Raw genomic sequence first — 13,298 nt, forward strand, 5'->3', positions numbered from 1 at the left:
CAGGAGGAGGTAAGAAGCACCTCCACCCATTACAGATTTTGTTCCTGACCACAGAGTGACAAAGGCACTCACCCCATGTGGCCAGAAACTTGTCTGGTTGTGGCAGGCTGGCAGAAACTGGTCAGCCTAGCACTAGAAGTCAGAATGGTATTCAGGGGGCATCTCTAAGATGCCCTCTGGGTGTATTTTACAATAAATCCCACACTGGCATCAGTGTGCATTTATTTTGTGCTGAGAAGTTTGATGCCCAGATTTCAGTGTAGCCATTATGGAACTGTGGAGTTGATATTTGACAGACTCCCAGACCATATACTCTTTATGGCTACCCTGCACTTACAATGTCTAAGGTTTGTCTTAGTCACTGTAGGGGGATAGTGCTCATGCAACTATGCCCTCACCTGTGGTATAGTGCACCCTGCCTTAGGGCTGTGAGGCCTGCTAGAGGGGTGACTTACCTATGCCACAGGCAGTGGGTTGTGGTCGACTTAGACATTTTCTCCCCACCAGCACACACAAGCTGTGAGGCAGTGTGCATGTGCTGAGTTAGGGGTCTCCAGGGTGGCATAATACATGCTGCAGCCCTTAGAGACCTTCCCCGGCCACAGGGCCCTTGGTACCGGGGGTACCATTTACAAGGGACTTATCTGTATGTCAGGGCTGTGCCAATTGTGGGAACAAGGGTACAGTTTAGGGAAAGAACACTGGTGCTGGGGCCTGGTTAGCAGGGTCCCAGCACACTTTCAATCATAACTGGCATCAACAAAAGGCAAAAAGTTAGGGAGTAACCATGCCAAGGGAGGCATTTCCCTACAGACAGCTTTGCCTTTCATTTTGCCCACATATCCAAGGAAGAGTTGGTCATCTACACGAAAGGCTTTTGTTCTTTCAACTTAAAAACTCAGAGCTCTTCTCTGGTCTAGGCGATGAAGTCTTTTTTTCCACCTATGAAGGGTGAGGAGGAGGGCAGAAGGATGAAAGAGTAATAGACTGCCCCAGATGGAAGGGAGTGACAACCTTAGGAAGGAAAGCCGCCCTGGTTCTCAACACCACCTTGTCAGCATAAAATGATGTAAAGGGAGGTTTGACATTAAGAGCCTGGAGCTCACTCACATGCCTAGCAGATGTGATAGCTATAAGGGAAACTGCTTTTAAGACTAACAGTCTCATTGAAAAAGAATGTATAGGTTCAAACGGTGAACCCATTAAAAAAGTTAAAACCAAATTCAAATACCACTGAGGCATGAAAAACGGAGTGGGAGCAAATGTATTAGTCAGGCCTCTCAAGAACCTAACAACTATAGGTCATTTAAACAAGGAAGGTTGATCAGGAAGGCACAGAAAGGCCGACAGTGCCGGCAAATAGCCCTTCACAGTCGCAACTTCACAACCCTTCTGCGCTAAAGTAAGGGCAAACAGCAGAACATCAGATAAATAGGCCTTGAAGGGATCAATTTGCCTCTCTCCACACCAATAACAAATTTTGCCCATCTGCTGGCATAGGCAGTCTTGGTGGAGTGTCGGCTGGCCGATATAACAACATCCTCCACTTCTGGAGGGAGAGAAAAAGAACTCAGACCGCCCGTTCAATCTTCAGGCATGTAGGTGCAGGCTCTGGAGGTGGGGTTGTAGAACCTGCCCCTGCGACTGCGAGAGGAGGTCTGCCCTGTGAGGGAGAAGGAGTGGAAGGCACAGTGAGAGTTGGAGAAGGTCTAGTACCACACCCATCTTAGCCAATCCAGAGCTATTAAAATAGCTTGAGCCCGATCTTCGCGGATCTTCCTCAGAACCCGAGAAATCAAGGGCATGGGGAGGATTGCATAAAGTAACTGGTTGCACCAAGACATCTGAAACGCGTTCTCCAATGCTCCTTGCACCGGGTACTGGAGGCTGCAGAACGACGGGCAGTGTGCATTCTCCTGAGTGGCAAACAGGTCTATTTGTGGAAAACCCCACATCCGGAAGATGTGAAAGACCAGGACTGGACGGAGACGCCACTCGTGATCTGCCGAGAAATGCAGACTGAGACTGTCCGAACGTACGTTGAGAACCCCAGCAAGATGGTTTGCTACTAAGCAAATCCGATGGTCCTGAGCCCAAGGCCAGAGCCGCAGAGCCTCTCTGCAGGGAAGGTACGACTTTACTCCTCCCTGCTTGTTGATGTACCACATCGTGGTGGTGTTGTCCATCATGACCTGAACTGACTGACCGTGAAGGGATGGGAGGAAGGCCTTGAGAGCCAGACGTATCGCCTGCAATTCTAACAGGTTGATGTGAAACATCTGTTCCACTGGGGACCAAAGTCCTTTGATCTCCAGGTCACCTAGATGAGTTCCCCACCCTAGAGTGGAAGCATCTGTTATGACCATGGCCACCAGTGGTAGTAGAGAAAATGGCCTTCCTTGGGAAAGGTTGCCGTCCACAGCCCTCCATCGTAGATCCCCTGCAGCGTCTCTGGATATCATTATCGACTCCTCAAGATCCCCTTTGTGTGGAAACCACTGCTTGCAGAGGCACCACTGGAGAGCCCTCATGTGCCAACGTGCATGAGTGACCAACAGAATGCAAGAAGGGTACATACCGAGCAGACTTAGGACCTTGAGGACTGGAACAACCGCTCTATTTTGAATCATTGGAATCAACGCCTGAATGTCCTGGATCCGCTAAGGCGGAGGATAGGCCCGATTCCATGTGGTATCTAGTACTGCTCCTATGAACAGGAGGCGCTGAGAGGGCTCCAGGTGAGACTTGGGCACGTTTACCGTAAAGCCCAAGTTGAACAACTGAGTTGTCATTTGCAGATGATGCCGCACAAGCTCTGGGGACTTGGCTTTTATCAGCCAATCATCCAGGTAAGGGAATACAGACACTCCATTCCTTCTGAGATTTGCTGCAACCACCGCCATCACCTTCGTGAAGACTCAAGGTGCAGAAGTAAGATCAAAAGGAAGGACCACAAACTGGTAGTGGTGCGACCCCACCACAAACCGGAGATACTTCCTGTGTGACTTCAGAATGGGGATATGAAAGTAAGCATTCTGCAAGTCGACAGACACCATCCAATCCTCCTTGTTCAATGCTAGAAGCACCTGCGCTAGAATCGGCATTTTGAATTTCTCCTGTTTGAGGAACCATTTAAAAATCCTCAGATCCAGGTTAGGCCTCAATCGACCATCCTTCTTGGGAATCAGGAAATATCTCGAATAGCAACCCTGACCCCTTTCCTGCTCTGGAACCAACTCCACTGCACCTTTTGATAAAGGACTTGAACCTCCGGCTGCAACAACAGGAGATGATCTTCTGAACAAAATGAAGGACTGGGAGGGGTGGGAGGGGGAAACTCCTGGAAAGGAAGGCCATAACCTTTCCCCACAATATTTAGTACCCAAGAGTCTGATGTGCCTAACTCCCAATCGTGGAGAAAATGAAATATCCTGTCCCCTATGGGAGAAGCATGACTTAAAATGGATGGAAAACTAGGGCTGATTTCCTTGTTGTGCTCCCTCAGAGGAAGAGGATGAGGCAGGGTGCTGTTGGATGGCTCCTCTTGTCCTAACCCTCCCCGCCCTCTAAAAGATCTATATGGAAGGTTGGCAGGCTGTTGAGTTGTGGACTGAGGTCTTCCACGGTAAGCGGCTCCACAGCCAATCCCCATAAATCTCTGAAAGGATCTGAAGGAAGTAGATGTAGAAGCCTGCAGCCCCAAAGATCTCGCAGTGGCCCTGCTGTCTTTGAAGTGCTCTAAAGCAGTGTCCACCTTGGCCCCAAACAACATTTCGCCATCAAAAGGGAGGTCCAATAAAGTTGCCTGGACATCAGTCAAAAACCCAGAAGACCTTAGCGACACATGTCTCCTGGTGACCACCGAAGTACCCATTGCCCTGGCTACTGAGGCTGCTGTATCCAGACCAGACTGGATGATCTGTTTGGCTGCAGCGTGGGTGTCCAACAGGAGCTCGTCAAACTGTCCCTGCATATCCTGCGGCAAGTTAGGCACCACAGCTATAGCCGTGTCCATCAGGGCATGAACATATCTACCCAGCACACAGGTAGCATTGACTGATTTTAGGGCCATACTACAAGAAGAGAAAGTCTTTTTAGCTGTTTGCTCCATCCTCTTGGACTCCCTGTCCGAAGGAGTAGCAGGAAAGGAACCAGGTGCAGAACAAGAAGCCTGGACCACCAAGCTCTCAGGAGTGAGATGTTGCGATAAAAATCATGGATCCCCAGGAGCAACCCTGTACCTCCTTGCTACAGTTCTGGACACGGCTGGCGATGTAACTGGCTTTCTCCAAACCTCCAAAATAGGCTCAGTAAGAGAAAGGGAGCAGGGGCTCCTCCGAAGTGGCAGAAGGATGTAATACCTCAGTTACAATGTTTGTTTTAACTTCCGAAGATGGCAATGGAAGCTCCAAAAAATCTGCAGCCTTCCTTATAACAGAGTGATAGGAAGTTGCCTCTTCCGTAAATTCTCCTGGGGATTAAAGATCCCACTCAGGGGAGGTATCCAGTCCATTAGCTGAGCCCAGACCCCGAAACTCTCCCAAGGGCTCAGAAATCTCTCCTTCCTTCAATAATGGTCTTTGGTATTCTTGCTCTTCCAAGAGCCTCAAGGCTCTTCTCCTCAACCCCAGCCTGGCCTCCAACCTCGGTGTTGACAGAGTTAGCTGACGTCGACAAAGCCGGCTTCAAGACAGATGGATGTGGCAAAGAAGAAGAAGGAGATGCACTTCATCCCAACCAGGACCCATCCAGCACCGGAGTTGACTCCATCGGCACCGAACCAGCACCCTCAGCTTGATAGAAAGGCACAAACGGAGCCTACTTGTATGGAGCCGGAGAGCCCAAGGAGAACACTAATGGACCCCTGGGACCAGCCGGTGCACCAGCAAGGGCCATAGCCTTATTACAAATGCTGAACATAGCATTTAGAAAAGCCGCCGGATCCGCTCCTGGAGTCGGGAAGGCAAGAAACTACTGTTCTTCATGCAGCGCTTGGGTCGGATCCAAAACCTGTGCCACCAACTCCTGAACCAATACAGGCGAAAAATGAGTTGGAGGACTCGCCGGGGACTCGATGAGTGATGGCACCGGAGAAGCCTGAGGACTTTGAGGTTGGCGAGTAACAGTAGGACTGACCTCCCACGCTGTATGTCGTCGTCTAGAGGGAGACCGAGATCGATCTCTCGAAGCTCAGCATCGAGAATCCTGCCGGCACCACTTCTTCTGCGACCTCAATGACTTATGGTATGACGAGTGCCTTGTCTTGGACCTCCGGTGACTTCTGTGTCCTTTCTTCGCTTTTGCTAAGAAGAGCTTAGCTTCTCTTTCTTTCAACACCTTTGGATTCATCCTTTGGCAAGAAACGCACTGTTCCACGTCGTGGGCAAACTAAGACACCATAAACAGACTTCATGAGAGTTTGTGACTGACATACGACCCCCACACTCACAACAAGGCTTAAAACCTGACTTCTTAGGTGGAGACATTGTAACAGGTATAATAAGACACCTTCGAAACAGCAGCTGTTCGAGAGCTCGGAGAAAACCGTTAACGTCGAAGGCACAGAAAAAGGGAACTGATGTCAGCACGCCGACGAGGACCTCTTATTGACAAGATGACGTCAGACAGAGTCGCGTGCAGAGCCGTGCAATTATAACATCCTTGTCGACATGAAGAGCTGGGAATAAAAGTTCAGTCGGATGCTGGCATATTGGGAGAATTCATAAGGTAAGGAATCCACAGGTAGTTGTATCCATCAGAATCCTGCTTACCTTTTTTGTTCTTCCACTTCGACTTACTGGAAGTACTGTAATGAGGACTTGTCACAGGATAATGGTTAGCGCCTTCTGCTTTCAGAAAGACTTCTTTTGGTGTTCAGCAATGTAGAGCTTTGTCTCAGGTTCATGGATCGCCTTCAGATTCATAAGGGCTTACTCCTTGCAGTACTTGGACTTGTGCACCTAACTCAGACACCAGTGGCACACATCGTGAGGATCTGTCACAGACATTTGTTTGCAACACTCCTTACAATAGATCCCTTGCACACTGATAAAAAACGAATTTTATAAGAAAAACCCATGAACTGTGAAGGAAAAAATTGGGAGCAAGCTCTGAATCTCTAAACAGAGGTGCAGAAAGAAAGGAGCAAATTTTGACACGCAGGAGTAGAAATTATATGTTGCTCCATTCTCACTTCCAGGGTGGAGTAAAGTCAACACTAAAACATACCGGTGCAGGGGGGGCCATGCTGTTTATCTTCCAGATCCAGTCTGGTACATGGGGAGATTCTAAATGGAGGAATCTGCAGTCAGAAGTATCCACAAGAAAGAAAGGTTAGAAATATAACCGTACCTAAATGTTTCAGACTTTAGGCAATAAAGCAACTTAGTATTGTACGTATTTTGTATATTTTTTATTAAGAAATAAATACAAATGCATAAGAGCAGATTGAAAAATCTATGTTTTGAAGCTTTAAGATACACTAAGTGAAATTAAATTGTAATCTATTGTTATATATTTATAGTTAGCAGATCTGTCCCTAAAATAAAAATACAGAAGATATTTTTCAAGGACACTGAATGGCAAAAAATTATTTGTTTTATCATACATGTGCTAGATTGCACGTATGCATTGTGTTCTAAAACTGTAAATCTTCACTATATGTACATTTACAGAAAATGCTGATTGGCTATGTCACTGTAAGCTATATGTGTGTGTGTCTGTGTATATATATATATGTATATATATATATATAAATAATATATATATGTATATATATATATATATGGATAGAGGTCAAGAGTAATATATTAAATGGTGATCTAATATTTTGTTACATTGTACTTTTACACTTCATATTGTTAAGAGTGGACAAGGCATTAGTCCAGATTAGATAGTTCTTACATAGAGATAGATTCTGAATTGACTGTAGGGGTACATACCATTTTCTTTAGCCCATATACATATTGTTCAGAAACTATGAGCTCGAAGTATAATTACTGTAGAATACAGTATTTTTTTCTATACAAATATTAATTTTGCATCAAGTCCAGCATCCCTGAGATTGGAACCACTGTAGTTTATTAAAGGTCTAGTGTCTTTACGGAGATGTCTTCATTTGAAGTCAAAGCTCTCTTTAGGTGCTATCAACATTGTTGCCACTTTCTCATTTCTTAACTTGAGGGCTTGAATGTTTAATTGTTTCAAATGACGTATCACTTCTGCAAGCCACTCAGTGTTTTACGGCAGCCATTCGCTTCAGTAGTGGTTCATCATACACCCAACATTCTCCATCTTCATGGAAGAGCTAAAACAGAAAAAAAGATATTGCCTTTTCAGCCTTACTTTCATTAATTACAGGTGGTTGTCACCATGTAAGAAGTCATCAAAATACACAGTTATGTATGGGGGATTAATATTAAAATAAAATATAATAACCACAGATAATATGTAAGCAAAATATAAAAATAAAGCTTAAAAAACCATCTTTCTTGGCCTAACATGTTATCATATATACAAACATATGTTTGTATGTTCATACACAAAAATGACACTTGAGGTGCTTAATGCAAGGTGATGAACAAGTTATTTACCATCAGTAACGTTCTTTCGTGTGGATATTCTGTCTAACCATTGATGCCTCATCTTCTGAATATCCCCAGGCGCCAGAAAGGATAAATTTATTTTTTTCAAGAGCTTGCACGCACATGCAGGTGGGTATCATCGGACTCCTCTCTGGCTTCGCACCGTCCTGGAAGTGACAGCATAGAGATGCACATAGTTGCTGATGTCAGTTTACTTTGAACTCTTCTGTGCCCTCAGACAGGGATCTACCATGACAGATTAGAAATGACAGTGTGCTGAATCCAAGCTGGGACCTTTTTGTACTTACAGTGGTGCATCACAGAACAGGAGGTGTGAGGTCGGTGAGAAATCTGTGGTTGTAGTATCCACCAGAAAGAATGGTGCAGAAGGTAAATAACTTCTTCTGGTGAATACATCTAAACACAGATTCCAACTCTTTTGAAAATATACCCAAACAGTGCCTCTAAAAAATGGTGGAACGCCTGGGGAGTCGACTCAAGTTGAGATCTTTTGCAGTAATGAGCAGGCAAATTAGACTATCAAGGCAGCAGTTATGGGTGAATGTATGTACGGACGCCGACAAAGCAGCCTGCCAGAGGTCAAGGACTGAAACACCCCTCGCCAACAACTTAGCAGCTGTCAGGTGGCATGAGCCTGTAGGCCCTCCAGAAGGTGTCTTCTTGGCCAGAACATAGCCTGCTTTTATGCACAGGCCAATATATTTGGACAGCGTTTTTTCCTGCACCACCTTCCCATTCTTAGTACCAGCTCACGCCAGGAAAAGCTGGCCATCAATACGACACTCTGATAAGCTGAATGTAGATACTAAGAGTTCTCCTTGGGTCAATAAAGCCTCTCTTTCTCCTCAGATGGATGTGGCAGAGAGGAAAAGGTGGGCTGGGTTGACTGACCCACATGGAAGGGTGATACAACTAAGTCGTGAGTACTTGGCGCCAATTTATGTGGGAAGGTGGTGGACTACGGAGGGTTCAGTGCTTGCAGTTCAATGACTAGGTGTACAGAAGCAACTGAGATAAGGAATACTGTTTTGGTTGTGAGCAGAGGCAGGGATTCATCTGTCCATGAGGTCCAAAGGCATATAGCTTAGAAATGTAAGGACCAAGATAAAGTCAAACTGAGGCATAATAAAAGGTATTGGTGGGAACATGTACTGGTGACTTGGATAATAAAGGCTGATCCGGCATTGTAAAAAGACTGACATATTACCTTTAACTGTGCTCACTAACAAAGACTTGCTGGGCCAAAGATAGGACGAACAACAAAACAACAGATAACTTTGTGCGTGGAGGATCAAGTTGATGACCTTCACCCAGATCACAATATTCTGCTCATAGACCCAAATAGACAAATTTGGTAGAAAGGTTTGTAACCACTTTTAGATGACCTGCCCAACCCAGAAACAATGTGTCTGAAATTACACTGGGCTCTGGTTTGTGAACAGCCTTCTACATGACAGACATGTCCACCTGCCACCAGTGAAGGTCCCAGGCTTTCCTCTTCATGATACAGATGTCATCCAAAAGCAGCCCCAATGGTGGAGGTTCCCCTCCAAGGACCACATGTGCTGGTAAAGCTGTCCAGAAACGGACCATCTCCAGAAGGATTGTCCTCTGATCTACGCACTGACCAAAAGCAAACTTGCATGACATTGAGTATATAATCCTGATGTATCTGATAGAGACTTCTAGCTGCAGATACCTTACCTTAGAATTACCCCAGGCATCAGAATGAATCTGAAGATCTTTTGTGAGCAGTACCCCTGCGTGCCGGTAGGTGGCGTTTTTCAGCATTTAAAAATGTCAAAAGTAAGTTCAGGTCCCATATGGGTAGGGTTAAGGGTTTTGGAGTAAATGTATTAGAGCTCTTTTAGGTGACCTGAACAGAAAGGGCTGATCCGGCAACAGCAAGAATGCTGATATGGCCACAAAAATACGCTTTAACTGTGCCGAAAGCAAAGCCTTACTGGACTAACCACAGAACAAATAATCCTCTTGAGCAAACGTGCAACGAGGGGATCAACATTTTTGGTAGTATGGGGTGTGGCCAAGATGGCGTGCAGGACGCATGCTCCTTGAGCGAGCTCCGTGTCTGGCCTTTCAAGATCCTGCTACATCCTGACGGTAATCGGGTATTGAAGTTGCCGATCCCTCAAGCAAACTAAAAATAACAAGGTGGTGCAAAAAACAAAAAGGGAAGCCCACGCAGAGCCCACCAGATTGCATTGCGGCCCAGAACGGACTCCAGAGAGCGTGGAAGTAAGTGTCCATGAGGCCGACGGCAGCCTGAGTGGCTCCCCTGGGACCCTGCAGGGCATGTGGTGAGTTGCCTGTGCGGTTTGGGTGGTTCCACGTGGCCCGGTGGGCAGGCCCCTGGAGCAGAGGGACCACTGAACCCTTACTGGGACGTGGGTGACGGGCCTTCCGTCAGACACAGCACGCCAGCGAGCGCACGCCAGGGGAGGGGGGGGGCGCAGGGGCGGTGCAGATGCCTGCCATGTGGGTGGCAAGAAAGAAATTGACCCATCTGCCGGACACCACCTCACCATCGACGGGCCAGGGGACCATAAGACGAATGGAGGGAACCGGGGCAGGCACTTGGCGAGCAACACAGCCTGGAGGTGGTAAGTGGGCCCGCCCAGCCTCATTGCCTTTTCTCCTTCATCCCGACACACACAGCCTGCGTAGAAGTGAGTACATGCTGGTGATGCCACAAGGTGCCTGAAGGAGGGGAGAGCTATGTGACTTTACCGGCGAGATCGCACCTAGGGCACAGGCATGTGAGGTGTACCAATCAAGCGCAAAGCACCAGGCCTTCCCCGGCCCCTCCCCCCAGTTCTCCCTGCACCACTGACATTAAGGAGGAGTGGGTTCTTCCCCTCCCCGGGGGCCGTATTTCTTTAACTGTGACTCAACTGCGACTGGAGTGGTGGGGAAGGGGCCCACAAGGAAGAGTCCTTCAGCAATACCACTGTGGACACAATAACACCTCCCTCATTCCCTGCTCCCACAGGATCTGGACCCACTGGACTGGTAGGCACAGTGTCACAGAGGGACATACAGCCAGCTGTGTTTTCTACGCCGGGCCATCTGGCACCACGTTGGCCACTCATGAGGTTGATCTACATTCTCAAAGGCCCCTGAACGAAACTGTGTATTCTGTGTCAAGGGCCCCTCTTCTCTGAAGGTGGGGCCATGTGGGCAATTGAGGTCCTCACCGTGATGAAGACTTGGGACATTCTTGCTGTTGGCTCTGTGCCCAAATCCCAGCAAGAAAATACTGCACGGGCCTGCCCTTCGCTCTCTCCTTCCATTCCCCTCCCCTACTAGATGCAGAAATGCCTATGTGTACGCCCAGCTACCTTGTTTCGCACCTTGAAAGACACAGAAAAAACAGAAATGGCCAAAAACAAGGAACCAAAGCCACAGCGGCAGGAAAAACTCAACCGCTACGCAAAAGTCGTGTCCACAACCCCACCAGAGGTGACCCACCACCAATGCCCAATAACACTGCTCTACCCCTGGCAGTACAAGCATCCTGAGAGGCACTGGAAGGCAGAGTGGGAGAAGTACACTCCGAAGTATTGCTTCTGCACCAAGACATATGCAATGTGGTGGAAATGGTCTTCTCTGCGGAATCAAGAATCTCCAAGTTGGAAGATGGAGTTACAGGCCTTCGCAAGAAAGTGACAGAAGCACAGGCCACCACGAAGGATGTTCTATGGAGGGTGGGGACGCAGAAAAACGCACCAGTTGGAATAACCTGCGGTTCATGGCAATACCCAAAGGGACAGGGGCCCCAATATGATATGATTCCTTGATTGGTGGTTGCGAGGCATTCTCCCTCTGGACAAGTTCTCCTCCCGTTCCATTATAGCGAGGGCGAATTGCGCACTGGGGAATAAACCTCCACCTAGAACAGTGATGGCACTTTTCTTGAATTATCAAGATCGGGGCATGATCTTGACAGAGGTGCGCAAGCTGGGCAAAGTGTGCCATGAGATTTCAAAAATACTCATATTCCCTGATTGCTCCTGGGAAGTTCAGAAGCAGTGGTGAACTTTAGACTTGGCCAAGGCCAGACTGAGGGGACTTAACCTGCAATACCTGCTCCTGTTCCCAGCCACACTAAGGGCCTCATTCTGACTTTGGCGGGCGGCGGAGGCCGCCCGCCAAAGTACCGCCGTCAGAATACCGCTGCGCGGTCAAAAGACCACCGCGGTAATTCTGAGTTTCCCGCTGGGCTGGCGGGCGACCGCCAGAAGGCCGCCCGCCAGCCCAGCGGGAAACCCCCTTCCACGAGGATGCCGGCTCCGAATGGAGCCGGCGGAGTGGAAAGGGTGCGACGGGTGCAGTTGCACCCGTCGCGATTTTCAGTGTCTGCTATGCAGACACTGAAAATCTTGGTGGGGCCCTGTTAGGGGGCCCCTGCAGTGCCCATGCCATTGGCATGGGCACTGCAGGGGCCCCCAGGGGCCCCACGACACCCGTTACCGCCAACCAGCGGTAAGGGCAGCGCCGCCATGGAGGATTCCTCAGGCCAGGGAAAAACCGGCGGGAAACCGCCGGTTTCCCTTTTCTGACCGCGGCTTTACCGCCGCAGTCAGAATAGGCCTGGATGCACCGCCAGCCTGTTGGCGGTGCATCAGCGGTCCCCGGCCCTGGCGGTCCATGACCGCCAGGGTCGTAATGACCCCCTAAATGTCATGTTTCAGGGAAGTCTTTCTTTTTAAAGACACCAGAGGACGCATGGACATGGCTGGAGGAAGGCCCCAGATTCATGAGGACAGGAAACAGGGACCCCGGAACACACCTTCACCCAGTGGAGGGAGCCCAGTCAAAAGAAAAATGACAGAGTGAAAGGAGAGGTAGACGTGAAAACTCACATGTGAAGGGTATCCCGTGGCGAAAAAGGACAGTAGTGGGATGTTTTGAAGCTACCTCCGACTCATAGGGTGAGCAGCCCACTGACAGAAAAAGAACGGGAATGACACATTGGAAGATGGCTCCACCCACGGTGAAAGAGGAGCTGAACTGGACACTACATCCGACGCCCCCCCATCAATAAGCGGTGGCCACTGAAGTTGTTGAGGGGGGCCCAAGGGACTGCACCCTCTGACAACACAGCTTCAGGACTTGCGGTGGCCCTATAACAATGTGACTGGCACAAAACATGGGTTGAATGGCAGAGAATCAGAGTGTGGGGTCTGAAACTTTGAATAGGACCCATAACAAAACATACATGGCTGCTTTATCTCTGTTTATTATATGTCCAACTGATGTAAGTTGAAACTTTTTTGAGGGTCATACACGACAAACTGACGGATGGTCTAAAGGACTCTCAGATTCTCTTCAAGCATGGTTTGGCACCGTTGCTGTGTTTCACTGCTGAGGGGAGATATTTCAGGGTGGGGAGGTTTTGAAGGGTAGTTAGAACCAGTTTAAATGTAGTTACTTTCATTGACTTGAGGGAGATGCAGTCACAGGGTCTAGCAAGAACACGCTTTTAATACTTGCACCATGACACCAACACAAAAGGATCCCCATGGCTCAGACTGAACAGATGGCTGACCTGATGCTAATGATATTGACATGGAACATTAACAGTATTGGCAGCAAAATTAAGAGGGGCTGTAGGATGTTGGCTCTGTATATACTATCTCAAAGTGAGAGATAGCGTGCACAGAGTCCAAGGGT

At 48.2% G+C, this 13,298-nt stretch overlaps 1 protein-coding gene across 6 annotated transcripts in view; it reads right to left on the reverse strand.

Moving 5' to 3' along the window:
- Window positions 1-6,397: 6,397 nt before the first annotated feature.
- OSBPL9 (oxysterol binding protein like 9) overlaps window positions 6,398-13,298 on the reverse strand; it is an 875,847-nt gene continuing 868,946 nt past the window's right edge. For all 6 annotated transcript variants that reach the window (XM_069232680.1, XM_069232678.1, XM_069232679.1 and 3 more), the window contains one exon: window positions 6,398-7,306. In XM_069232680.1, the coding sequence (XP_069088781.1) occupies window positions 7,232-7,306 (75 nt within the window). In that variant the 3' untranslated portion in view covers window positions 6,398-7,231. The remainder of the gene's footprint in view (window positions 7,307-13,298) is intronic.

This window comes from Pleurodeles waltl, chromosome 4_2 (assembly GCF_031143425.1).
Source record: "Pleurodeles waltl isolate 20211129_DDA chromosome 4_2, aPleWal1.hap1.20221129, whole genome shotgun sequence".
NCBI lineage: Eukaryota > Metazoa > Chordata > Amphibia > Caudata > Salamandridae > Pleurodeles > Pleurodeles waltl.